The sequence below is a fragment of the Pinus tabuliformis genome, chromosome Q (genome assembly GCF_031772625.1).
Source record: "Pinus tabuliformis cultivar Carrire ecotype Pingquan chromosome Q, CPIR1, whole genome shotgun sequence".
Lineage (NCBI taxonomy): Eukaryota > Viridiplantae > Streptophyta > Pinopsida > Pinales > Pinaceae > Pinus > Pinus tabuliformis.
Window position 1 is genome coordinate 7,744,558 of NC_142296.1, and position 27,163 is coordinate 7,771,720.

At 38.8% G+C, this 27,163-nt stretch overlaps 1 protein-coding gene across 1 annotated transcript in view; it reads left to right on the forward strand.

The window, feature by feature from the left end:
• The first annotated feature begins 5,647 nt into the window (after nt 1-5,647).
• The window catches only part of LOC149218004 (sulfate transporter 4.1, chloroplastic-like), a 239,296-nt gene continuing 217,780 nt past the window's right edge, over nt 5,648-27,163 (forward strand). Inside the window, exons 1-5 of the mRNA XM_089383732.1 lie at nt 5,648-5,729; nt 5,933-6,134; nt 6,349-6,517; nt 13,045-13,110; nt 13,330-13,437. Coding sequence (XP_089239858.1) covers nt 5,684-5,729; nt 5,933-6,134; nt 6,349-6,517; nt 13,045-13,110; nt 13,330-13,437 — 591 coding nt within the window. The 5' untranslated portion in view covers nt 5,648-5,683. The remainder of the gene's footprint in view (nt 5,730-5,932; nt 6,135-6,348; nt 6,518-13,044; nt 13,111-13,329; nt 13,438-27,163) is intronic.

Here is a 27,163-nt window from a genome sequence, read left to right on the forward strand (position 1 = left end):
AGTGGCAACCACAATGGCCAAGCTAATTTGTTGCTGTCCAAGATTGCCCAAGCATCCTTAAATTGATGCTCATGTGCTCTTGGGGTCCTACAACAAATAGTTAATGCTTCAAGCTTTAGCTTCCTCAATCCTGTTAACACAAAGGGTGAGCATAGTCCATAAATAAATCTGAATTTTCTTTGCAAAACGAACACTCAAGCTTAGTGGAAAGGAGAGAGAAATGTTAGCAAATATAATCTACAATTATTTTACAAATTTTGACTAAGGAATTGGAGGAAAACTCCAATTCTTGCCTTATTTTCAACATGCTCTTCAATAGCAAAATAAAATTGTTATTAGCACAAGACATTGATTTGAGACAAATTATTTTAAATGAAATTGGATTTTGAAATACAAGTAACAAGACATTGAATTTGAGACAAATGATTTTAAATGAAATTGGATTTTGAAATACAAGCTAAAGGGCAAAGATCTCTGCAACACAAAATCATAAGATGCGACCTTGGGAGATGACAAATGCATGTTCTTCAATGAACTTGCTCAAGAGTGGGATGATTCCTCCCATAATTTCTCCTCCCACTTGAGGCTTGATCCAAGATTTTCTGTACACAACTTCAAATACACATTAGATCCACATGGGTTAAAAGAAATACAATGATAAAGAGATCTTATAGATTTTGGAACATCAACTAAAACTTTCTCTATCCAGAGCAAACTCTCAAAACCAAATTCCAATATGAGATAGCTACACATTAACAAATATGTAAAAAACATAATGGAAACTAATGAACACAATAGTGTCAGTAGAAAATGAACACAATGATCAAGATATTACCATACTCAAGAAGAACACTTCATATGTGAACTCCAAAGTCTTTCATTGCAATAGATTATGAGTGTACATAAGAGCAGAGCTTTCCCAAGCACAATAGCTCGTTTTCAATGGATAAATAGTGAGAGTCCATGTCTCTATTATAAAAAAGTTTGGGAGCCGATCTCAAGGCAAATTGTGACAATCCCAAAGCAAATGGGTGACAATCCCAATGCTCCTTCATGCAAATTCGAATTTCCCAAGTGGCATCAAGAATCCCTCAAGCAAAATCAAATTCCATGATAAAATGACAAGTGTAGAAGGGTAGGGACCCATGTGGGGACAATTTCTCACAAAAATCTCTGCTAATATTCTCCCAAATCCACCCAAATGTGCATTAACTTCACAAATTCGAATTTTCCAAGTAAGTAACTTCCTCATTTATTGCTAGAAATTCGATTTCCTTGAGTGGGCCATGTATTTATGATGCAAGGTGCAAAATCATCTTCCACTTGTCCTTTGACTCATTCTTTTGACTTGAGATAATTTCCAAGTCATTTCCATGTCATTTTGTTACATGGAGCTATTTATTTTTTTCCATCTAATTTATTGCCAAATTTTCAACTAAACTTAGGAAAAGTGGGTTTTGAGGGTCTAGAATAGGTTTTTAACCCGTCAAAGTGTGTCATAGTAAAAAGTTGAGGGTGAGAGTGTAATTTTGATTACAAATACCCCATACAACTTCTCTAGACATCACTTATTACATTTCATATACAAAATTTATTCCAATTTCCACCCTATGAGAAATTTTAAAAATTAAAAAGTGATCCCTTAGACCTAACCAAATTCCACAAATTTTTTGTGTGATCTTGTATGGTAATATATAACGACTCTAGACACCAGGACTTACCCAAGACCTCACCATCAAGCCGCACTCCGGCTTTGGAGTTATGCTTGGAGGAAAAAACTCTATTAATTATTAAGTCCTCATAAGGATACGATAATTAACTCACTTGATGACAAAGTCCCAAGTTACCTACCCTATTACTTGACTCGACTCCTCATACCAGTATCACTTTTACATTGTCCTCGCAGGGCTTGTGGAATTTGAGTACAACAAGTAAAGATGAGAAGAAGAAGCTAGAGTTTAAAAACTTTGATGATAATAAGAACTTTGATGCTACATTGAGGCCTTTGACATATCCTTGGGCATGGAGAATTCAAAAAAGTCTCATGGTGCCATTCCAGTGGTCAACAAATCCCACAAAGAAAAATGGCTAGATCCTTCCAGTAATTCATATCCCTTGATTGCCTGTGCAGATCTCTAGGAAAGAGTTTGATTCACCTTATGGAATGAGCTGGATCGACCAAAGGTTTGATCCCGGACCACAAAAATATTTTTCTCAATTTTCTCTTCGAAAATCCCTCATTCAAAATAACCTCCATGGACCATTCCTTTGAAAAATCGAGTTTTGTTGGTCATGGGCCTTTTTTCGGGACCATCAAAATTTTTCTTGGACCACTGCCTTTTTGGAAAATGAAATTTCCACAATTTTTTAATATTTGGGAATTTCCATCTTATTTTTTTACAATTTTCACTTGAGGAGAATTTTTTTTTTTCTCATTTTAGAAAGTTGAGGTGTTGAAGTCTAATTTTGAGTACTCATACCCCCTACAACTTCTATGCACAACACGTATTACATATTACATCAAAATTACATAAAAAAATTCCGATCAACCTAAAATTTCGACTATTAAAAATTGACCCCTAGACACAACCAAATTCCTCGAAACTTTAGACATGATCTAGTATAACAATTTACATCGACTCTATACACTATGACTCACCTAAGACTTTATCGTGAAGCCTCACTCTAGCTTTGGGGGATGTGTGGGAGAAAAACTTAACCAATTATTTAGTGTTGATAATCACAGATAATTAGTTAAGGAAAAAAAAAACTCACTAGAGTGAAAACTCTCTAGCAAAATCCTAAGCTACCTAGATGTGTTACATGGCTTTATATTCATCATACTATAATCATTTTACATCATCCCCACAAGGTAACAAAATTTGGATTACAACATGATGACTAGAAGCTACATGATGATGATGAAGTTCTAAAATTCTGACTTTCTAACCTCGATGGAAAACTTTAAAATATGCTTTGGCATGGATTATTTGGCAATTTATGTAGTTGACACTTGAGTGGTCAACACACCCGATTGCAAAATGACCAAAGTACCTTTTGAGTGGAAGCCCACCTTTGTTCATGTGCTCATGCCAGGTGGGTTTGAGGCAAATGGCTGATGCAAGTGGTGGAGATATATGGCATATCATCAACTAGTGGTGGCCTTTAGGGACTATTGGCTATCAAGTGTAAGAGAAAAAAATTCTCCTATGGGGTTAACCATTTTGGTGGGTAACATGCCACAACAATAGTTTCTAACACCTTAATGAACTTCATGCAGGTAAAGCAAGACAGGGACCAAGGAATTGACTAATAGTACCAACACAAATACCAAATGAAATCTTCTTGGAGATATGATAGAGAATAAGCACAGAGAATGGTAGAGGATAGAGAATAGCAACTTGCATTTTTTAGTAGTAGGAATCATGGAGTTGAATGAATGGCCTTCTTTGATACCATTGTTGAATTGCAAGTTGGAATGTAAGATAAGTGTGGATTGCATTACCATAAAAATGAGACATATAGATACATTTTATGACGATTGGATTCATATTCCAAGGTCACTTGGACTCCCAATGACAATTCACGTTCCTTCCCATAACCTTTTTGGATTAGGCATCTAACTACCTTCTTGGGTGGGTGAGCAACATCTATATATATATACAACAATATAATGCGAAAATTATGGATTTGAAGAAATATGTGGTGAAAGCACTAAATCTGTGAACCATGCATTTGGATTCAAAGGTGGTGGTTCTTTCCTTTTTCCATTATCTTCATGACAAAGAATTTCATCAAACAACTATACCATCACAATGGTTAAATAAACTTTGGTAAAATAACACAAAAGAAAACTCTTCTTACTTGGCATGCAACAATGAGCCGAGACAAACCTTGTAGGGCCATCCAACAATCTCAAAGTAAATTTTTGTTTGAATACTTGATTCGTGAGCAATTCTTTTAAGCTTTCGACACAAAGACAATAAAATGCATGATTAACCATTTTGGAAACAAACTCACTACTACATGATATTTTTTTTAGAATTTATTTTAAACCAAGCTCTCCCCTGCTTAGGGGTTGTTTATTAAAGTTCATAGTTTTCAAAATTGGTATGGTGCGGACTAGAAGTGGTAAATCGATTGGTTAGACCGGGTGCAGTATTGAACTGCCAAGTGATTGGACTAAAGGGCTAGTTTGTATTTAGTTAGGGACAAATTAACTGGTTTGGCATATGACCAGTTTTGACCCTAACCGGCTTACTTAGATCCCACACATGTGGGAGGAGTCCAATGCCCATGATAGCAGTTTTTAAGGTGGTTATAGACTAGGGGCTGTTTTCCATCCAAAAGAACCCCCCTTGGATATAAAACCAACCCCCCCTCTCGTAATCCCTAAACCTAAACAAAAAACCTAACTCGACCCTAGCAATGCTAGCAAGCAATGGTATTGTTAAATTCTTCAAGTAAAAGTTGATATTTATGTTTCCTTTTGACATTTCCTTTATCTTCCCTTTTATCCTTTTACTTAAGTTTTTGAAGGAAACATAAAGGAAATGTCAACTTTTACTTGGATTTTTAACATTACCATTAATTGTTTGAGGATGTTTGAGAGTGGTTCCAACCTTATTGGACTCCATATGGAGAAAAATACTTTCATATCCCACTCAAAATTCAGTAGACTTGAACAGTTTTCAGGATTTTAGGTTTGGTAGGATTACAACATATTCATTGAGTTCTCTCATGTATGAGGGCATGGGATTGGTATTTAATCAAGAACATGAAGGCCTCTATGTACCTTGACATTGGTGGTATTGATTGTTCGATTCCTCTGATATTGGTGGTGATTGTTGAACTCCTTTGCCATGGCCTTAACAAAAATTTATCCTTCACTCAAACCACAATAATTGGTTAGGCATGTTAAACTTTTTCGACCATATTATAAGGTGGAGGAGATGAACTCTTCACTCAAACCAAAATCATTGGTTAGGCATGTTCAATTTTTTTACCATATTATAAGGTTGAGGAATCCAAGGAGTCTGAAGACTTTGAGCCAGATGATGTTGATGATCCCATTGCTAGTATGGTGATGAGTTTGATGAGAGGTCATGTTGATCAGTTGTTTGTAGGAGGCTAGTAACCCAGTAGCTTGTAGCATGGTTTTGGACTCTAGAGGCCATTTAGAGCTTCATTTATTATGTATTTGGTTGCTGAGGTGTATTGCACTTGGTGGCATTTTGACATATTCACACTTACATGGTATATAGATGAGGAAAATTTACATATTTTGTCTCTATTGGTTTGGAATCTTAAAAATAATTTTGTCATTAAAAATTACCTATTTCATGATTTTTTTAAAAAACCAGTTCAAATTCTGTTTGAAGACCAGTTTGATAGGTGGCTGGTTTGAAGACTGGTTATGATGATTTTTAAAACAATGCTAAAATTATAATACAGCTTATGCACATAGATAATGCAATTGTTTTGTTGTTGTGGGTTCTGTAGATTCTTTTTTCATATTCTCTTCATCAATGAACACCGTTGCTTATTTTTCAGTGAAAGTGTTAAACATTAGGTGCAACGTATTTGTATATATTTTTCCAGTGCACTGTATTGGTATATGCGTATGAATTAATTGTTGCATTAAAATGCTAGTGACTGATATAAAATTATTTGGGAGCAGGCAATGTCATATGCAAAGTTAGCTGGACTTCACCCAATTTATGGACTTTGTGAGTAATCAATTGAAGTCAACCCCTGCAAGTTAATTTGTCCTAAATCATCCTTTTTATCAAGGCATATGTTCAAGAAAATTAATGATATTAATGTTTTTTGTGCTCATAATACTTCAGAACAAAATATGTTCTCATGAAGTAATGCGTGTTGCTGCTAAAAATGCACCTTAAGTTATGTGGTTATTGTTCTGGTTATGCAGATTCTGGTTTTGTTCCTGTATTTGCGTATGCAATCTTTGGCTCATCGAGGCAACTTGCCATTGGACCCGTAGCGTTGGTTTCACTTTTGGTTTCTAACACCTTATCCAGTATTGTGGATTCAACTGATGACCTATACACAGAGCTTGCAATACTGTTGGCTCTTCTAGTTGGCATCTTGGAGTGTTTAATGGGAATTCTCAGGTATGGAGTATTTTGAAAATACATTGGTGAATTGATCTAGAATGATCAATGCTCGGTGCAATATGAATCAATTTGAAATCTTGAAAATGATTTATTAGTTAAATTAATAGAAACTCTCATCTCATGTTTCCATTCTGGTAGCTTTAGCTTTAAGATTGTTAAGAAAAATGCAAACAAGAGATTCTAACAGCAATGTTTACCTATATTGTTTTAGGCTTGGATGGCTTATTCGTTTTATAAGCCATTCTGTCATTTCAGGTTTCACCACATCTTCAGCTATAGTCATTGCCCTGTCACAGGCAAAATATTTCCTCGGATATAGTATCACTCGCAGCAGCAAAATAATACCGCTTGTTAAAAGCATAATTGCTGGTGCTGACAAGGTATTTATTGATTTGGTCAATGCTTTCTGTTTGAATTCTTTTTGAACTGGAGATTTTTTCAGTTCCCAATAAAAATTATGTTGTGTATGAAGTTTGTTTTTTGGGAAAGAGGTGTGCTAAAACAAATGTTATCAGAACTGGACCAGTCATGGAACTGGTTGACCCCAAAACTGGGAACCAGAAAATAACCGGTCTACCAAAAAATACATAAATATGCAAATTTTGAAAAAATTCATATATAATTCATGTGCATCCATATGAATCCAAACCATTATACACAAATATGCAAAGTTCATATATATATATATATATATACCAAAGTAGCATCAAGTGCATACCTTCTCTAAACCAAAAATACATCAACAAAGAGGATCTCAATGGCCTCTATAGTCTAAAAAAAATCATGCTATAACAAATACCTAAATATCATTAAAATCATTGTCTATATTGGGATTCTCATCATTAATATCACCCTCGAAGTATACAATTAAGATCGAAAATGCTTAGCATGTGAATCGAGATTTTGTTTGAGTGATGGGTACATTTTGTCTATGGTCATGACTGAGGAGTTCAACAATCAATACCACCAACATCAAGATACATAGAGGGCTTGGTGCTTTTGATTAAATGCTATTTCCGAACCCTCATGCATGACAGTATCCAATGGAAACGTTGCAATCCCCATCCTGAAAATTGTTGAGTCCGCTGAATTTTGAGTGGGATCTAAAATTTTACTTTCTCCATATGAAATCCAATTAGGTTGGAACCACTCTCAAACATCGTGAAACAATTAATGGTAATGTAGGGTCCTAGGGTTGAATATTAGTTTGCAGCACTCATAAATGATTGTTTTTAAAAAAAGATTTTGTGTTTCAAGCGTCCTTAGTTGCATTGTACGGACTGGCCAGTTCCGTACTGAACCAGCTAGTTTGGTGAAAAGGGCTGGTTTGGTACTGAACCAGCCTTTTCTGGTGCTGTGCCAGTTGGACTGGTTATGGCCTCAAAATGTTGGACCAGCTGGTTCATCTGGTTCTGGTCCAGTTCCAATAACACTGGTTAAAACTGATGTTTAAATACAATCAATATTTTTCTGTAATTATGTTGTTTTGAAAGGCTACCATCCAAAAATTTGGGACGTTCCTCATTTATACAGATTGAGATGAGTACCATAGGAATATAAGTCCAACAAAGAAATTATGGTCATGTCACTATTTTTCCTGTTAGGCCAATCCCTTTGACAGGCATTCAGTCATATTCCTCAAGGAATCACCTTTCATAACATAACTGCAAGTAGAGTGTATATAACCTAAAATATTTGTTACATAGAAATATCTGTGCACTTGTACATTATCATTCTGTCAGAATTTATTACTGACTGAAACTAAATTTTATTTGCATTTTGCAATTCTATATACCAATTGTTGTCTAACTGACAAGAGTATTCTAAACAGATCTTCAAATGATCTTTTACTTCCAAATCATATAATGTCTCATGAATTGCTGCATATTCTGGAAAGTATGGCTGATGAATGTTGACTGAATGAAATCTGTAAATGGTAGACTGTAGGCTTATGGCATGTCTATGTCACCAACATGGATATTAAAATGAAGAATTAATTTAATTGTAAACTCTGCTTGCTATTTCGTTATGCATTAAATCTGACTGGAGGACTGTCCTGATGAACTTGATGATCTAGAAGTACTGGAAGATGTGGAATCTGGATACAATGTGCTGCCGAAGAGGCTTCTCCCCAGGCTGCTCTTTGCTGAGATATGGAATAATGGGACAGAGGGTGTTTGCTGTGAACAGAAGAGTTGTCTCTGGCCAATACCCAACACTGTTGTAAAGGTCTGATGGTGGGAGGGCAAGGATATTCCTGATGTCATCTGGATGTGGAACTGAGGTGGTGAAACTGCTGTCTGCATGCCTCTTGGGGCCTCCATGATCATCCTGGTAGTGTCTGGTAGTGTGAGTGGTCCAAAGCATAGATGATCAGAACCTGAAAGGCCTCCCTTGTGTAGAATGACAAGCACCACTGGTCTGGATATCGGAGGAAGATGGAGAGGGAGTGTTGGGTCTCCCTGAAAAGGCGGTGGAGATCGACTATGGATCTCATAATAGATGTGGCATCAGAAAATGAAATGCTTGTTTTTGTCAGTCTTATATATATAGCAAAGTTGACAAGTTTTGTCCGCTTGTGAAATATGGTGACTGGTTTCCACCTGAAGCCAATGTGAACGAACTCGGAACTGGCCAAGAGGGACTTTGATGGCTTGCATCTAGTGGTGAAGAGTATAGCTGGTCTGATATGAGGCCATCTTTTATCTCCATGATGCTATGCATAGAAAGCCATCTTGAACTTGAGTCTATAAGGTGGATCTACCTGTAGCTGACTTGAATGTATTGTCTATAGACATCTTCCCTAATGATCCTGTTTAGTTCTTGGTTGTTCAACAGAAGATGGCGTACGGTGTTCAGGGAGTATCCAAACAGGGGAAGGTTGTCCATTGAGATGCCTATTTATTGGCATATGTGCGTAAGCTCGAACAAATCGACAATGGACTTGTTGGGAGGAGCCAGTTGAGGCAATGGCCAAAGGCTTTAAGGAGCAGTATAGAAGGTAAAGGGCATCAATCTCTACTGACTGTTGAATCAGCAAAGCTCAAGACTCAGTGAAGTAGTGAAAGTGAAGCAAAAATGGCCTTGACTTGGAAAGGTGGGCAACGAACTTGGCTTGGATGATGTTCTAGGGGACAGTCCAAGGTTACTTGGGAGCGGGGAGCGACATTTTCAAAAGCTTCCAGTTTAGGAGCAAATCAGGAGCAATTTTTTATATAATATATATTTTGATGCATATATGTCAACAAAAGCATGCAAAATGATGAATTAGATATAAAAAGCATAAAAACATGAATTGAACCATATAACATCAATCATCTAGAAGTTATAATCTTAAGTTAGTAACATACAACATATCAAGTCTCATGATTCATCAATCTCAAAAGTTTCAAGCTTTCAAAATTCGATATATAACATTTATCATCATCGATCACAAAAGTTGTAACTTCTACTTGTAACCATTATCATTACCAAGTAACCAAATTATAACAAAGGATCTAACATGAAATGAAATGTTTCAACTTTCCACTTTCATGAAGCATTATATTCATAATTCGTTGCCAATGAGTTATAAATGCCAACTTCAAAATCCAATGACAACATTGCAATCCCCCCAATCCTGAAATCTTGAAAAAATGATAAGTCTGTTGTATTTTGAGTGAGATCTAAAATTCTACTTTCTCCATATGAAATCTAATGAGGTCAAAACCACTCTCAAACATCTTGAGTCATTTCATGGTAGTGTTAAAATTTAAAAAGGATGAAAATGAAATATAAAGGAGAATGTCACTTTTACTTTAAGAATTTAACATTACCATGAACTACATATCAACACTAGGGCCAAATTCTTGTTTCCAATCCTCAATAGCTCCCTCCATCACTCCTGAATTGGCAGGGAGCGATTTTTTTTAGGGAGCGTGCTCCTGGGGTCGCTTCCAATGTGCTCCCGCCTGGAGTGCGCTGCTGGGGTCGTTCCCTGCCTCCCCGCAAATTTTGAGGCTTAGAGCACATCCGATGCTACCAAAAATCAACACTCCCTCTTAGCGAGGAATGTGCTCTAGTAATGCAACTTGCTGAAGCATCACCCTTCTCTGTAACATCTTCCTCTGCGCTACTGATGCCTAATATCGATGCCCACCAACTACTGCGCAAATGCTGCATCTGTACTGCTGCTGACACTGCCACTGCCAACATTGCATCTGTATTGCAACCCTCATAAGTTTTGCATCTGTGCTGCTGCTGGCACTGCCACTGCCAACACTGCATCTGCACTGCAACCTTCTCCAATTGCTGCTGCTACTACATCAACAACGGAAAAGCATCCAAAATTACTGAACAGGTGTTCAGCATGATGCATATGTTGCTAGTGTTTTGATTACCGCTAGTCTGTGCGCTGACCCTTAGAAGCCTCTGCGTTGCTGCTAACTCTGCACTGTGCCAACTACATTGCTGCCAACTCTGCGCTGCGCTGCTCAGTCTCTGGGGTTTCTAGCCACTACAACTGTCACTTCGACACTCCTCTGCACCGACTAACACTAGTCCATCCTGCTACTTTTGATTTGGGCTTCTATAGCAGGGTATTGATCCAAGAGGTGGACTCCTCAAGGATCTTGCCCATTTGCAGTTCTTTCGAACTACAGTTCTAGATCACCCGACCTCTCCCCTGGAGGTATCAGGGCAACCATGGCAAACTCTTCCTCCTCGATCTTTGCGGATGCAGCCTTTGGATCATGCTTCTTGTCCTTGTCCTTCTTCTTGAGAAGACACTGTGTAGCGTAGTGACCAAGTTCACCACATCGGAAGCACTTGATCTTCGAAACATCTTTCTTTTTCTTCCGCTGCTCCTGCTTCCCCTTAGATGCAAGGGCTGCATTCTCTTCCTCCTCCTTTGGCTTTGTCCCATTGTTGTTGCTACTACTATCAAGTTTGCACTTGACTAAGTCTCTCCTCATCTCTTCCTGCTGAAAAGCGACCCACATTCCTTCCCAATTTGGCAATCTCTCTTTGCTTAGGATACTCTAGACAAATACTTGCCACTCTCTTAAGACTGAGTTCAGGGCCAGCCTCACCATCTCGGTAGGTTGAGGTGTTGACCCGACAACTGCCAATGAGTCTCGGATCTCCTGAAGCTTTGTAAGGGACAAATCAATGCATTCCCCCTTTTGCATCTTGTGTGGATCTCATATTCTGCTCCAAGTACATCTTCCGTTACTCAGAAGATCCTTTGTATAACATGGTCAATGCTTCCCACATCTGTCGAGCAGTATCCTTGTCGACAATGTGACACACTACGTGATCCCTCACTCCGTCGAGGATCAACCTCTTGGCCTTTGCCATCTCGACCTTGTAATTCTTGAGCGGATCTGGATCTGCGGGTACAACTACCACACTATTGACATAGATTTTGAGATTGTGCTCATCCAAAAGGCATGAGATCCTTGCCTTCCAGATCACGTAGTTGGATGCACCCTCCAACCGATCTTGATGATGCCATCTCTGCCAGTGAAATGTCGAACTACCTCCTCTCTCCTCTACGCTGCTACTAGGTTGGCCTACGCACTCCCTACTGGTGTTAGTAGATCAGCGGCTCCTTGTTGCTACTTAGCAAAGGAGAATTAAGACTTCTTGGCTAGAAGTCCTTCGAGGAAGAAATTCCCTTAGAATGTGCTCCCCTCTCCTTCTGACGCTATTCTGCTAGCAATTGTTGCAAAATAACTGCATCCCAGTTGAAGATCTGCTCTGTAAGAAAATACGCTGCTCACCTCTGCCTCTAGAAAGCTTTGATATGGAGATCGAATTTCTTTGTCGATTGACTCAATGAAATCAAATTCCCCTCAAAACTTCAACCTCCTTGGCCCACGAATTGCGATGCCTCTGGGATTTCGAATCGCTGCCTTTGTAGTAATTTCAAACTCTTCTTCCTTTCTGCTTTTGAGCTCTTCTGCTCACGGTTTGTGCTCTGATACCATGTGAAGAATCGGTTACCCGATTCCTACTGCAGTAATTGATGTTAATTCTTCTAATTATTATTTCGATTAAACAATTTACTTGGTATGTGCTACGACAAATATCGAATTAAATACACTGCAACCTACACAAATAAAAACTGCGGAAACTAAATACAACACAAGAGAGAAATAATCATCACACACATCTACATAGTTATTTTTGGACAAATGTCCCCGAAAAAACCCAGTGTGGGAAAACCGGTGCAACAACTGAGGGTTTGTATTATTAAGTGGTAGTTTTCTGAATACAATATTTGGATGCCTTGCTGGATATCCAATACAAAGAATTTGACTGGTAGAATATCAGTGAGAAATACCTCACACTATCACTCGCGATCCGACACTGATCCAAGCCTTGGATTGCTGGCCCCATGCTTGCTCTAGCTGCGTCAGCCTCTCCGGGGATCTACATCACCTCTCCCGGATCTCCTGCTGACTGGAGATTCAAATTTCAGGACTTCCGGTCTCACACCCCGACTTCCCTGCTTCACCCCGATGGTACTCTTTATAAACTATGATAAACCATGTGTTGTGTGGAAATGACCCTCTAGAGATTCACAGGGGTGCATAATAGTAGTGAGGAGACATGTAATGTTTCTGGAGAATCTTGATGAAAATCATTTACCAATCTCGTAATTTGGCAAATAACAATCCTAGTTACATATCAGTTTTTGAAGGCAAAGAAACCAGAGTTTCTCTTTACTATCTTATTATGAGAAAGGATTGATGATTTACTTTGTTTTATATTGCTTCTAATTCATTTATGAAATGCAAGAATGCTTGGGCAGTAGTGTTCTGCTATTGCAAATTCAATTGGAAAAGTATATGTTTGCTTCATATGTACTTGTAAACTACCCTTTCTCTAATTATTGCTTTCTAACATTGCTTTGCTTTTGCAGTTTTCATGGCCTCCATTTGTTATGGGTTCCATAATGCTGGCCATTCTTCTGACAATGAAGCAGCTGGTAGGGCCTGTTGCTATAATGCTTTCCGGGCTTAGAGTAGTTACTAATTCTTCAATAATATATAGAATCAACGATGGTCTCTTAGAGTTGTTTGATTCGTGAATATTTCATCATATCTTGCTTATTTTCGGTTTGGTTGATAAGTTGGTATAAATTGGCTTTACTACATAAGTTCAAACAGATGTTTATTAAATATTATGTTCCTTAATTTACTTTCAGGGGAAAAAACATAAAAATCTGAGATTCTTGCGAGTGGCGGGGCCTCTTACAGCAGTAATTTTGGGAACTGTTTTTGTCAAGATTCTCCATCCTCAATCTATTAGTGTGGTAAGGCTCATGATTTTTAGACTGTAGCATGAGAATTGATTTTATTGACTGTTAAGGCTGTTCGGAGATCTGATTGAGATACTAAATCCTGATAGCTGTCTATTTAAGGCTCAAAACTAAGTAGAAAATTATATCAAATATATAAAAAATGTATTGCATGATCACGAGCCATCTACAGTGATAAATCTAGCAGCTATCTACCAATTCCCTCTGCCCCTTTTACAGGAAAAGGTAATGGCTTGTCCTTGACAGGCTTCTCACTCTAGTGTGTGTCTTACGTTGTCTAGAAGGTGGTGTTGAGGCTGGCAGATCAACCTCCTTACTCAGAGTGTCCTCATCCCCTCCCAGTAGTTGCAGGTCATCTTCGCTTGGCCTTAGCTTTTGCTCCTCCTCATGTAAACACGAGGCCTCTAGGTTTCCACCCGCCAAGTGCACACAGACAGACACATTATATGCTATATACTTGAGCAAAATTTGCATATCTGGTGTCAAATGTTTTGGATTTACAATGATGTACAGGAGTGTGCACACACACTTACATATATATTTTCATATGTCAATGTAAATCCAATATATATATATATATATATAGATAGACACACACACTCATTCATTCATGTACAATGTAAGTCCAATGTATATATAAATTGGATTTATATTGACGAAAATGAATGTTCATGTATGTAGATGTCAATCCAATGTACACGCACACAAGTAAATCTAATTGATTTACATTGACAGACACACACACATATGTCAACGTAAATCCATTTTATGTAAATGAATGTTCGTCTCTCTGTCTCTCTCTCTCTCTCTCTCTTTTTCACCGATATATATATGGTTTGGATTTACCAATCTTACATTTATTGTCTCAGCTAGTTTATTGTCGAGGATCTGGAACAGAGCATATATGGTTTGGATTTACCAATCTTACATTTATTGTCTCAGCTAATTTATTGTCGAGGATCTGGAATAGAGCATGTATATGGTTTGGATTCACCAATCTTACATTTATTGTCTCAGCTAATTTATCGTCGAGGATCTGGAATAGAGCATATTGGCTTTTCCTTTTCTTATTCTGTTATTTGATCTGTTACTCTAACAAGATCACTATGAAGTTTCAGGACAAGAGCTGTAGTTTGCAAGCCATTGTGTGTGACATCATCCACATTTTGCAGAAGGCAGACTGATTGATACTTTGAATAATTCATCAGCCTAATCTCAGACAAATAGGTTTATCTTCATCCACTTTTCTATTTTGCATAAAGTCCAGATCTGATATAACATTTCCATCTTTAAACTTAGGCTGGAAGTTACTGTGTCAGGGCCCTTTTTGGAATAGGAGAAACCTGAGTGGGCTTTTCTGCAGGCAAGGTGGGGCGAATCATGTTCATGTCAAATGGATTTATAGGATTACTATTTACAATATCTGCACAGTAAACACAAGAAGTATGCTGTGTACACTGTAATGGTAAATTGAGCTATTTGGGTTGTTTGGACAGGCAGAAGTAGTCAAAGGCTCTGCAATGTCTTCTATTTTGGACTTTGCTTTATGGATTGCTCTGGAAGGCTTGGATTTAAGTTGTTTGCAATAAGAGCAATCTTGGTGACTGTTAACCCACCAAAAAAAGTGGGTAACTTCGTTGGAAATACTGAGAGGGGGGTGAATCAGTGTTTCTTTTCAATTGTTACTTTTACCAGTTAGATCATTTATATTTAGAACACAAAATGAACAATAAGAATAAATGCTTTTATTAATTTCTTTTTCACAATAAATCAAGTACAATGTATATAGGGCTCCAACCCTAGATGAAGACACCGATCTTCAATCTCCCAAGCTCCAACCTGTTGCCAAGCACCAACTTGGACTTTTGTGAGGCTCCAACCTCTAGGGCACCGACCCTATCTTCTCAAGGCACCGACCTTGCATTTAGAGGCTCCAACCCCTAGGGCACCAACCCTTCTCTAGTACAGACTCCGATCTGGTTTCTTGAGGACTCTGATCCTCTAGGGCTCCAACCCTATCTTATCCAAGGCACCAACCTTGAGTTTAGGAGCACCAACTCCAAGGACACCAATCTTATATTTGCCAAGCACCAACTTGGACTTTCCAAGGCACCAACCTTGTCAATTCTGAGGCACCAACCCCAAGGGCTCCAACCCTATAGCTTCACTTTGTCAAGGTATGTTTGGTTGTACTTCACGGCTCCCAAGGTCTTCTTCACTGAGCCTTGTCAATCTTCAGCTTCACTGTAGTCTTACATGGTATGTCATTAATGACAACCTTGATCTCTTCACATGAAGGTGTCTCCGCTGTCCTTCATGGTACCCAATCAGATTCTCCAAGTCACCTCATGATGGTTTATTGATCATGGTCTTCAAGGGTGTCTCCAAAATCAGCTTTAACATGTCTGCATCAATTCTTCAAAAGATCTTCAATATACTGCTACAAGAGCCTTCAAGATGCTTCAACAAATCTCCAATGGTGCTTCAATAAATGTTTCAATGGTGTTCCAATAAATCTTCAACAAATGCTCCACAAGTAGCCAAAGTTGCCTACCCAAGAAATTTTCAATTCAAGCCTGCTTCAGATTGTCCTCAACAAGCTTCAGGATGATGCTTCAAGAAATCTCCAAATATGCTTTGACTGATCTCCAAAAGTGCTTCAGCTGATCTTCAAGTGTGCTTCACCAAGTCTTCAACAACTCTTCAAGTCAACAAGTCCTTATTATGTTCACAGGAGGAGACTCCAGCAAGCTCTGTCTGTCCAAGCCCAACAGTTATGCCCAATCAAGCTCAACAAAACTGACTCCAACAAGCACAACAATTTACAAGGTCTGCTATCCAACAGCTGAGGCAAACAGTCTTCATCAAAGGCTTTCAAACTGAGCTATTCAAGCCAAGAAGAGATGCTCCACAGATCTGTTGACGAGTGTTACCAAGTTCTGGTCCAATGGCTGCTTGAAAGGTCTGCTCCAACTGCTCAAATTTCCATGAAAAGATTATAGTATATAGAGATGACTGTTCCAAGGTGCTGCACAAATATGCGGATTTGTTTCTGGACTGAGGCACAAACAAAGCCAAAATTCAAGCTCGCACAGTTCTAGAAAATGGCTGAAATAAATGTGTGCTCAGTATTGAAGCAGGAACTCCACAGGCCCGCAATTTCAGATGCTACAGACCTTATACACCCAAAATTGCAGAAATGTTACAGGTCCAAGGTTTCAGAACCGCAGGTCTAAGGTGCTGCAGAATATATGACACAGGTCTGTATTACTTGCCACAAATCTGCACAAATTTCAGTCTGCAAATAAAAAAATTCATCCAAAAAAAAGAACCAATCACAGTTGACGTCTTCCTTCATTAATCAACTTCTTATCTCAGATCTGAATTCTTCACCTTTTTCTTGACCGTGTTCTCTGTTTTCTTGACCGAAATTTGTGTTAGAAATGAGGGTCTGCGGTCTCTATTTACACACATTTTGTTGCTTAATTGAAGGGACACGCCTCTGGAGGTAGGCTGACTTGTGTCTTTGAGCATAGGCTGGCTCAACATTAATTTTTTTTTCATAGCTTAAAAATTCAATATCTCACAAATTACTGGGAGTTTCGGGACAAACAAAGACTTGTTAGAAAGAGGAAAAAATCCTCTTTAAGATGGTCTAGGATCCATTTTGAAAGGATGCCTCCAAGGTGTCCAAAATAATTTTTCTTTGTGACTGTCCTTAAATTTTTATGTGCAGAAGGTGATTAGGACAGCAAGGTCATTAGGGCTTCTTTATTGTTATGACTCCAAGCTCTTCATCATAGTGTGTCATCATGTATGTCATCTTGATAGTGTAGCATCATGTATCCAATAATAGTGCAGTGATATGTCATCCATATGTCATAGTGCAGCATCCATCAATTTGCCATCAAGTGATTTCCAAGTCCTTCATGTCATGTCTCCAATCATTGTCCATGTCATCAAATGTAATGTGTTGTCATTGTTCTTCAATAGAGCTAGTTAGGGCAAGGGCTTGTATATAAGGATTAGGGCTCGTATGTAAGGATTAGGGCTCCATACATTGTCATTAGGATTAGGCATCCTTATCAATCAAGAAGAGCTTGTCATCATGAGCAAGGATATCATAATATGCATGAGGTTATGGCATCTTCATGGTTAGTTCAAGGACATCTAGGGCACTATGATCAAAGGGAATCTAGGGCAACATCATAGCTCACAAGAATTTTCCATCACGAACAATGCCATATTGACATCAATGACAACTTTGATTAACAATCTCCCCCTTTGTCATTGATGGCAATATTCTTGCCCTTCCAACATTTTCACCCCCTTTGACATCAATGGCAAATGGGGTACTCAATTTCTCACCCTGTAAGGCTACTTCTTTTCTTCATCAATAGTAGTTCTTCATAGGTATGTTACTCCCCCTGTCATGGTGCTCTTCCTTCTGGCAATGTGATCCATGATAGATGTGTTTACATGAACCAACTCCCCCTGCCTGCATAAACTCCTCTAGCTTCTTTAGACAAGAATGATCAAGAACTCCCTCTAACTTTATGCATGGTCTCTTTTTTTTCAGAGTCTCATCATCAAACACTTGGGATATCACATCTTGATGTCTTCATCAAATCAACAACATGTGTTGTTGGCTAGAGTGTCCAAGAGACATTTGGATCCAATTTGCTTCTTTCTCCATATTTGTGTAACTTTCTTCTTTGGCACGGTTCTAGCTTGTGTAGGGGCCCAAGTCCGGTTACAATCACGTGCCATATGTCCAATGTTGTGACACTTGAAGCACTCTATGTTGTTCATGAATAATAATTCACGACTTCTCGCAAAATTGCTTCTCAAAGATTGACGGGGACCATTAAATATGTCTTTGTGATATGCCCTACAATCTTTTGCCATGTGCCCAAAGTTTGTACAAGAATAGCAATAACCAAGAAATATACTTTGGTACCTGGGAGAAGAAGGTTTCCTTGATGTACTTCTGAAGTCTTTTTGCCTTGGGATTCTTTGATGATATTCATTGCCTTTTGTATTCTTGACACCATTTGCAAGTCTTCTTGGAGTAGGATTTCTTTCAATGTGTTCTTGATTCTTCTCCTTGCCTTTGCTGGAACTGGGAGCATCAACATTTCTTCCAGGCTTCCTCACATCCTTGTTGTTTGAAGCATTAGGGTTTGCATCATTCTTGCTTGAGGATTCACCTACATAGCCGAGACCTGATTTATCAAGGGGAGACCTTTGATGACTTAGGATGTCATCTAGGGTTTGAGAACTCTTCAAGTTCTTATTCAGCAAGTCAACTTCCTTTTTAAGAAAGACAATTTCTTCTTTCATGTTCTTGCATTCTTCATCCTTCTTTGATAGTATGATCTCCATTTCTTCCTTCATCTTGGTTGCTTCACATGATTGGGCCTTAAGAGAAGTGATTTCTGATCTTAACTTGGTGATGTCATCATTCTTCTCTTCTAGTTGGCATGTCATGGTGTTTCTCTCCTTTTATATTTTATCAACTTGTCCTTCTATGAATGCCAATGCTTCCATTGCCTTCTTAGTTCCCTGTGCTTGTTTCCTTGCTTCTTCTAGTTGTGATCTAAGGGAGGAGACCTCTTCCTTGTATTGACCAATCTCTGCTTCAAATTTTTTCAAGCTCTTGTGCCTTTGTTCAACGTGGCTTGACAAGGTATCTTCTCGTTTCTTTGCCTTATCCAATTGATTTATCATGGATATGACTTCTTCATGATGCTTTCTCTTGTTTTGATGAAATTATTCCTAATCTTGGCGAGCTCCTCATCTCTTTCTTGCACTTGAAGCTTGATAAGGTCAACTTCCTTCCTTGTCTTGTTCTAGTCACCAACTTGCGCTTTCTTCTTAAGCTCCACATTTTCATTTTTCAAATTATCAATCTCTTCTATGGAGATCTTTGAGTGAGGATATTTAGTGAGGAGATCTTCTTCAAAATATTCTTCATTCTCTTCATCTTCTAGGTCTTCTTTAACCTTCATGCTATCACTCTTATCTTCAGCGTCCTTGATGGGCTCTGGATTTCCTTCTTGTTTTCCATCATTTTCTTGACAAGAGATCATTGTCAACGCTCTTTTTGAGTGAAGATCATGAAGTTTATCCCATATGCCTTTTGCTGACGAACATTTTTCAAAATTGGCCTTCATAGAATCAGGTAGCACATTCAAGATTGCTTTCATTGCTCTTGTATTATGTTCCTTGGATTCTCCATCCATCATGCCATCGACAATCACCGATTTCCAAACTTCAATGCCTTGAGTCTTTAAGAAATTCCTCATTCTTGCCTCCCATATATCAAAGTTTCCATTGAACAATGGAGCCTTCACAAATTGATTGACTTCAATTTCGGTGGTTGAGGGAGACACATCTTTAGGAGGATTGCAAACATTCTTCCTTGGCTTTGCCATTTGTGTTTTAATGATCAACCTTCAAGCAGTTAGGCATTGAGTGAAGGTACTGGCTCTGATTCCAATTGTTGGAAATACTGAGAGGGGGGCGAATCAGTATTTCTTTTCAATTGTTACTTTTACCAGTTAGATCATTTATATTTAGAACACGAAATGAACAATAAGAATAAATTCTTTTATTAATTTCTTTTTCACAATAAATCAAGTACAATGTATATAGGGCTCCAACCTTAGATGAAGACATCGATCTTCAATCTCCCAGGCTCCAACCTGTTGCCAAGCACCAACTTGGACTTTTGTGAGGCTCCAACCCTATCTTCTTAAGGCACCGACCTTGCGTTTAGAGGCTCCAACCCCTAGGGCATGAACCCTTCTATGGTACAAACTCTGATCTGGTTTCTTGAGGACTCAAATCCTCTAGGGCTCCAACCCTATCTTATCCAAGGCACCAACCTTGTGTTCAGGAGCACCAACTCCAAGGACACCAATCTTATATTTGTTGATTTGGGATAGCATCAAATGTGCTCTAGCCATGAAAATTGGTGGAGAAGCTAAAGCACATGAGATCTCCAAGATCCAGAAATGTTTTGGGGAAATTACACCCGGTTAGAGAGATATTAAAATAATTAATATTTTTAATGGAGTTCCTAAGTCTAAACTTCGGAAAATTAAAATATTAATGGATATTAATATAAAATTGGGTGAGAATGTTCTAAATGACATGGATCAAGCCAAATCTAATCTTAGCGGTTGCTTAGGGATTTAATCTTGGCCGTTGAAGACTCAACAGAAAAAAGTATAAGAGGAGGCTTGAGGGTCAGTTTGATTTTCTAGAGTGGGGTTTGCTGAGAGAAATCGAACCAGTGATCAGAGTTGCAGCGAGGGGCAGTGAGTGCATAGTAGAGAGGCAGAGATAGTGCCGGAAGACCAGCGCAGAGACTAGAGAGGCTATGTAGAGCCAACAAGAACCACACAAAGGGCCAAAGGGATTGCGTAGAGGCTACCAGGGCTTGCGTGAGTGACCTAGAGGGCCAGAGAGCCAACGCAAAGTATCAGAAGGCTGACGCAGAGGGTTCCAGGTTGACGTAGAGGCCAGAAGGGTTGACACAGAGCCTGAGGGAAGCATTGGAGAGATTTTCGTGGAGCAAACTTGCTGAATATCTGCTTCCGAAGAGAGGTATTACTGTGTTAAAATTGGCAACTAGGGCCAAAATCCATGTGGGTCATCTTATTTATGGTAGCTGATATTTTTCTTGGATCCCTCTCCTCGAGAAGTGTAGGATTGATCTAAAGATCATCCGATTCCAATAAGTATTCATGGAGTTATGAATTTATTTGTGTTATAACTTATAAGAAAATTCGTCAAGGTCGGCTGACCACCAAATAAACCCTACATGTGCTCAATGTTTTAGTATAAAAGGAGATGATTTGAGAGTCATTTCACACACACTTCTATCTTGATTTCTCTCCACTTGTCTTGGGTTTTAGTGGAAGAGAAATCTAGGAGTGGAAGCCCTAGACGATGGAGGAAAAGAAGGCAGCCCTAACGCAGTCCTAGAAGGCAGCCCTAACGCTATCCTAAGGCAGCCCTAACGCTATCCTAAGGCAACACTAACGCAGTCCTAAGAAGGTAGCCCTAGCCGCAGTCCAAACAAGCATCACAAGAGCTCATCAAAGGAGCCCAAGGAACTTGGCTAAGGGAGAAAGGTAACTATATGGAAGCCGCAGCAAGAAGGCTAGGACAGCGAGGGAGATAAGGGCTAACCGAGCTGCTGTTAGAGGGTCGAGGAGCTGAGCTTGGAGGCCGAGTTGAAAAAGGATGAGCTTGGAGGCTGAGTTGAAACCCCCAAACCATGAAATCCTGAAAACCATTAAGTCTGTTGAATTTTGAGTGAAATCTAAAATTCTAGTTTCTGCATATGAAATCCAACAAGGTTGAAACCACTCTCAAACATCCTGAGTCATTTCATGGTAATGTTAAAAATTTAAGGATGAAAATGAAAATTAAAGGAAATGTCACTTTTACTTTAAAAATTTAACATTACCATTAATTGCCAACATTGTTAGGGTTGAGATGTGTTAGGAAAATGAGAGGGTAGGCATGTTTTTCTTGGAGGGACTATTTTTGGAGGAAAACAACCCCAAATTTCCCTCAAACCAGCTTCAAAACTCACAAAAATGCATTTTGTGGGGGTTATAGTTGCCCTGGCAATAAACCGGCTGGTTTAGGACAAAACCGGCCGGTTTGACCACAAACCGACTGGTTAGGGCAAGAAAAAGGCGACATGAGGAGGTAAACCGGGTTTTTAAGCCGGTTTGACCCGGTGGGCATGCTAACCGGCCAGTTTGACTGGTTACCGGTTTAGACTGACCGGTTTTTAAAACACTGGGTCAAACCCTAGCTGAAGGCCTTGAAGTTCTCAACGTTGAAACTTTGGGATTACTGTTATGTTCCCATTTTTATTCTTCTTCATAGTATAGAAAGGGAGGATTTCTAGGGTAGGAGATGGCTAAGTCAATGGAGCAAGTTTATGTCATCAGGGGTCTCGATGGAGTTTTGAAGAGTTTTTATGGAATTGGATGGCATTCGCTTGGCATATTCCATCATCCGCACAGTTTGCCTTTCGTTCCATCACATTCCCCCAACTTTCAGAAATCAACATTATTATTGGGCATAACTTAATTAATTATGCTCGAGGTGGCATTTCAGGGAGATTAATTGATGGAACACCTTAGTGTAATAGCTCGTTGGAACCAGTATGAGAAGATCTACAGGATGAGATGCTTAGAAGAGACTTCCATTGGCTGAAGAAAATATGGTGGGCGATTTGCCATTTTCCTTAGTTAAAAATGATTTTAATTAGTCATTTAATTAAGGAAAAATAATTAATTGGAGAAAAAGGGCCAAAAGTGACTTAAGTGAAATAAAATAAAATTAAAAGGTCACTTGATAACGTCAATGGAGGAGCTTCTAAAATAATAATAAAATAATAAAATGAGATGCTTCTAGAGGCTTGGAGATCTATCCATCAGATCTATGAAAGAGGAGGAGAAGATCATTTGGAGACATCTTGGATTTGAGTATTGCTTTTTTGGAGAGGTTTGAGAACATGGTTCTCTACTTTAACAGTAGCCCTAGGATGGAAACCCTCGGGTGATTCAGTGAGAGTGGGTGAGTACCCATCTCTTCCTTTGGTGGATCCATTCAGGGTTGACAAGTTGCAGTGATTTGATTTTCAATTTGTTTTGGGAGGCACATTGTGGTATTATTGTAGATCTGTTGAGGCCAGCTATCTCAACTCTTTTGTTATTCTAGCATGTAAAACCTAGTTCTTATATTATGATAAAGCTGAAATTGTTTCTACTTATCGTGTTATAGAATTGAATGCATTTTATATGTTATATTTTAGATGGCAATCTTCTATTTATGAGTAGAAATTTTATGTGTAGGGGTTGTTCCAATTTTTTTTCATTTGGGACATTACAATTATGTTTCCGCTTGCTAGATATGAATTTTGGGATCTTAACCCTGCAAAACTGCCAAGTATATAGCCTTAAATCTTTAGATTAGGGTTTCACGTCAATTTTGGGACAAAAGAGGCCAAAATTTGGAGAACTAGGAAGGGGGAAGCGAATTTGCAGGGATAAGTGAGCTAGGATGATAGATCAGGCCACAAGGAGGCTTGAAAAGGCTAAGAAGGGCCAACGCTTTGCCCATAAAGGCTAAGATTTGGGAAAATAGGGTTATGGGGCTAAGGCTAAGGCCTATGGCCTAAAGGCCCCAAAAAGGAGGGCCGTAGGCCCTTATAGGGCTGCGACTTAGAGTAGGAAGAGAGGAGGCTGAGGTGATAAAGGAGAGGGAGAGGAGGAGGAGAAGGCTGGACGGAGGGCCAAAAAGGGAAGAGAGGCCTGCGCAAAACCTGGGAAGGGCTAATGACTTGCCAAGGAGGGCCGAAAAGATGATGCAGAGGGCAAGGATGGCTGACGCAGGCCAAGAGAGAGAGAGACGCTGGGCCTGGAGGGGGTAGATCTGGCCCCGGGCGAGCTAAAAACTAAAATCCCTTGCTCTGAAATTTTTTAATACTTTTGCTCTTTCATTTTCTGAAAATTCTTCTGTGGGAAACTTGCAAAAAAATCCAAGAATCTTACCCTTAAGGGACTACATCTAGCTCTTCTTCCACTTAACTCCTTGACCTAACTTGCAAAAATAAAAATAGAAACACTCAAACTCCAAATATATACAAAATAAATCTAAAACCCCAACCCAAGTTAGAAAAATAAATTTCAATTTAAATTTACAATTTGATTTACAAAATATACATGGGTTTCTAAATGGATTTTGAGAAAATAAAATTTTCAATAATTTTTACTTGAAAGAATGACTAAAATGCTTCAGAAAAATTAATGATTCACTATAGCCCAAGCGAAGATTAAATCCACCATATAAAACTAGAGATCCAAGCAACAATGATTCTTGCCAAAGTTTGTGAACTTGGAGGCCAAGGACTGAAGTACCTGCAAGCACTATGAATTTATCTCAAAATAATTTGTTAGATCACGTGAGGAATAAAACCACCTAAGATTAGCACAAAACTATCAATACTATGGTTCTATCTCCATCTAATGATAAAAACAAATCTTACCAATATTCAACACCATATAGAGATGTCCGTAGTTAGCACATATCACAAATCAATAAGCAAGAACACTTTGAATTGCGCCCCAAAGTCTTTTATTATGGTAAAAAAAATAGTTCCCAGCGGGACAATAGTTTACACAATGCTTCAACAACAATTCTAGCTAGAGATCAAGATGACTAATGACTTAAATGAATCTCTAATTTATAGATAAATCCTCCAAATGGAAAAATAACGGCTAGTTTCTTTGATCCTTGTCAAAATAATCTTGGTTGTTGATAAATACTTCAAGATCTTCTAATTCTGGCCTTTGATTTTTTATTTTTGATGAATTTTCGAATTTATCAATTAATTCCAACAGTGAAAATTTGTTGTATTAATTGATTTATTTCTCCTACTTATTTACAATAAGTTATTCACAAATGCTTCAGTAAATATCAAAATAAATTCAGCTGCAGACTTCAAAAATTACGAACTTAAAATTAAAAGGCAAGAGAAACGTCAGCATATGAACAATCACATTGACACACTTGTTTTTGGACAATCGTCCCCGGAAAAAAACCCAATGTGGGGTTACTGGTGCAGCAGATTTGAGGGTTTCTTTTATTGGCAGTAAATATCTGAATACAATTTGGATGCCCCAAAGAAAATGGCAATCCACTCAAAGAAGATAACTGAGAATTTTCTCACACTGATTCTGGAGATTTTATCCTGTCCGCAACTCCTGGATGACCCACTACGCAGTCTCTATGTGAGCCTATGCAGCCACTACATGACTTCTGCATGGAGACTCCCTCTGACTGCGTCAACTTGGGCTTTTGCTGCTGAGAAATCGAGATTTCTCTTGCCAATCACTCACAATGATTCCTGGCACTGATCTCTGCTTACCCCCAACACTTTTGCGTCAACCTCCTCTAGTTTCTGCGTTGTCCCTCTGCGTCAATCTCCTCCAGTTGTTGCGCTGTCCCTCCTTGGCTCAACGCTGGCTCTATTACTCTTCACTGTCTTCTCTGACGTATATTCACTAGAACTGGAAATCACTTCCTTCCAGTACTGCCTCTGATCCTCACTACTTGATCACTGATTCAAATTCCTTATCGAACCCTGCCTTAGAAAAATCGAACTGACTGATCAACTCTGTGTGTGTTTCTAACTGAACCCCAAGCCTCCTTTTTATACTTTTCTCGTTGAGACTTCAACGACCAACATTAAGTCTCTAATCAATGGCTAAGATTAAAACTTGACTTGATCCCCCTTTTAGATTATTCTCATCCATATTTTGATTAATACCCATTAATATTTTAATTTTTCTAAGTTTAGACTTAGGAACCCCATTAAAAATGTTAATTATTTTAATAAAATACAATCCGGGTGCAATTTCACCAAACGGTTTCTGGGTTCTTTAGAACTCATGTGCCTTAGTCTCTCCACCAATTTTCATGGCTAGAGCACATCTGATGCTACCCAAAACTAACACTCCCTCTTAGCGACGAAAGTGCTCCAGCAACAATGTCCAACTGCATGCTACTTTGTCTTTGAAGCATCCTCTTTTCGCACTGTTGCTTCCACCAACACTGTGCTGCTGCTGCTACTGTATTGTTGCCCATGACGTTGCCACTGCCATTGTTGCATCTGTACTAGAGCTCCCTCTCAAGTGCTGCATCACGCTATTGAAATTTGAAAGGGATTTTCCAACATACCCATTTGTTCCCGAAATTGAACAAACTTTGTTCGTCCTAGAGCCTTGGTGAGTACATCTGCTACCTGATATCCTGAGGGAGTATAGTCCAACTGTATCGCCCCACACTGAACGTAGTCCTTGTAAAGTGACACTGAATATCAATGTATTTGGAGTGATCATGAAACACTGGATTTTCAGAGAGCTTGATACGACTCTGATTATCATAGAAAATATTTGTTGCTTCCATCCTTTTCCTGAATATATTTACAAGCAGTTTCCTTATCCATATAGCTTCACATGTTGCTTTGGTAGCTATCATATACTCAGTGTCAGCAGAGCTCAGTGCCACAGATTTTTGCTTCTTACTGCACTAGGAGGTCATCCCAAATCCAATACCGAAGCAATACCCAGTGGTACTTTTCTTGTCTACTAAACTTCCTGCCCAATCTGCATTAGTGAATCCACTCAATTCGATATCATCGCCCTTGGTGTATCTTAATGCAAAATTGATTGTTCCCCACACATACCTGAGAATGTGCTTTGTTGCTGCCTAGTGCACCCTTTTGGTTCCACCATGAATTGACTAAGTGTGTTGATAGCATAACATATCTTTGGCCCAGTGTTGACTAGATACATATGCGAACCAATGAGCTGTCTGTATAAGGTGGGGTCCACTTTGTTGTCTCCAGAATCATCTATTTTCTTCCAATTGGTAATCATAGGCGTAGCCATAGGTCTACAATCCTGCATTCTGAATGCTTTTAGAATTTCTAATGCATATCTACCTTGGGCAAGGAAGATCTCACCATCCTGCTGCCAAACTTCCAATCTCGGAAAATAGTGCATCAGCCCCAAATTCTTCATGTCAAATTCTGTTTCCAGGTTCTTGTTGCAATCTTCAGAGTCTGGATGATCCTGTCAAAAATAGATCATCCACATACAATACCAGAATTAGCGGCTCACCT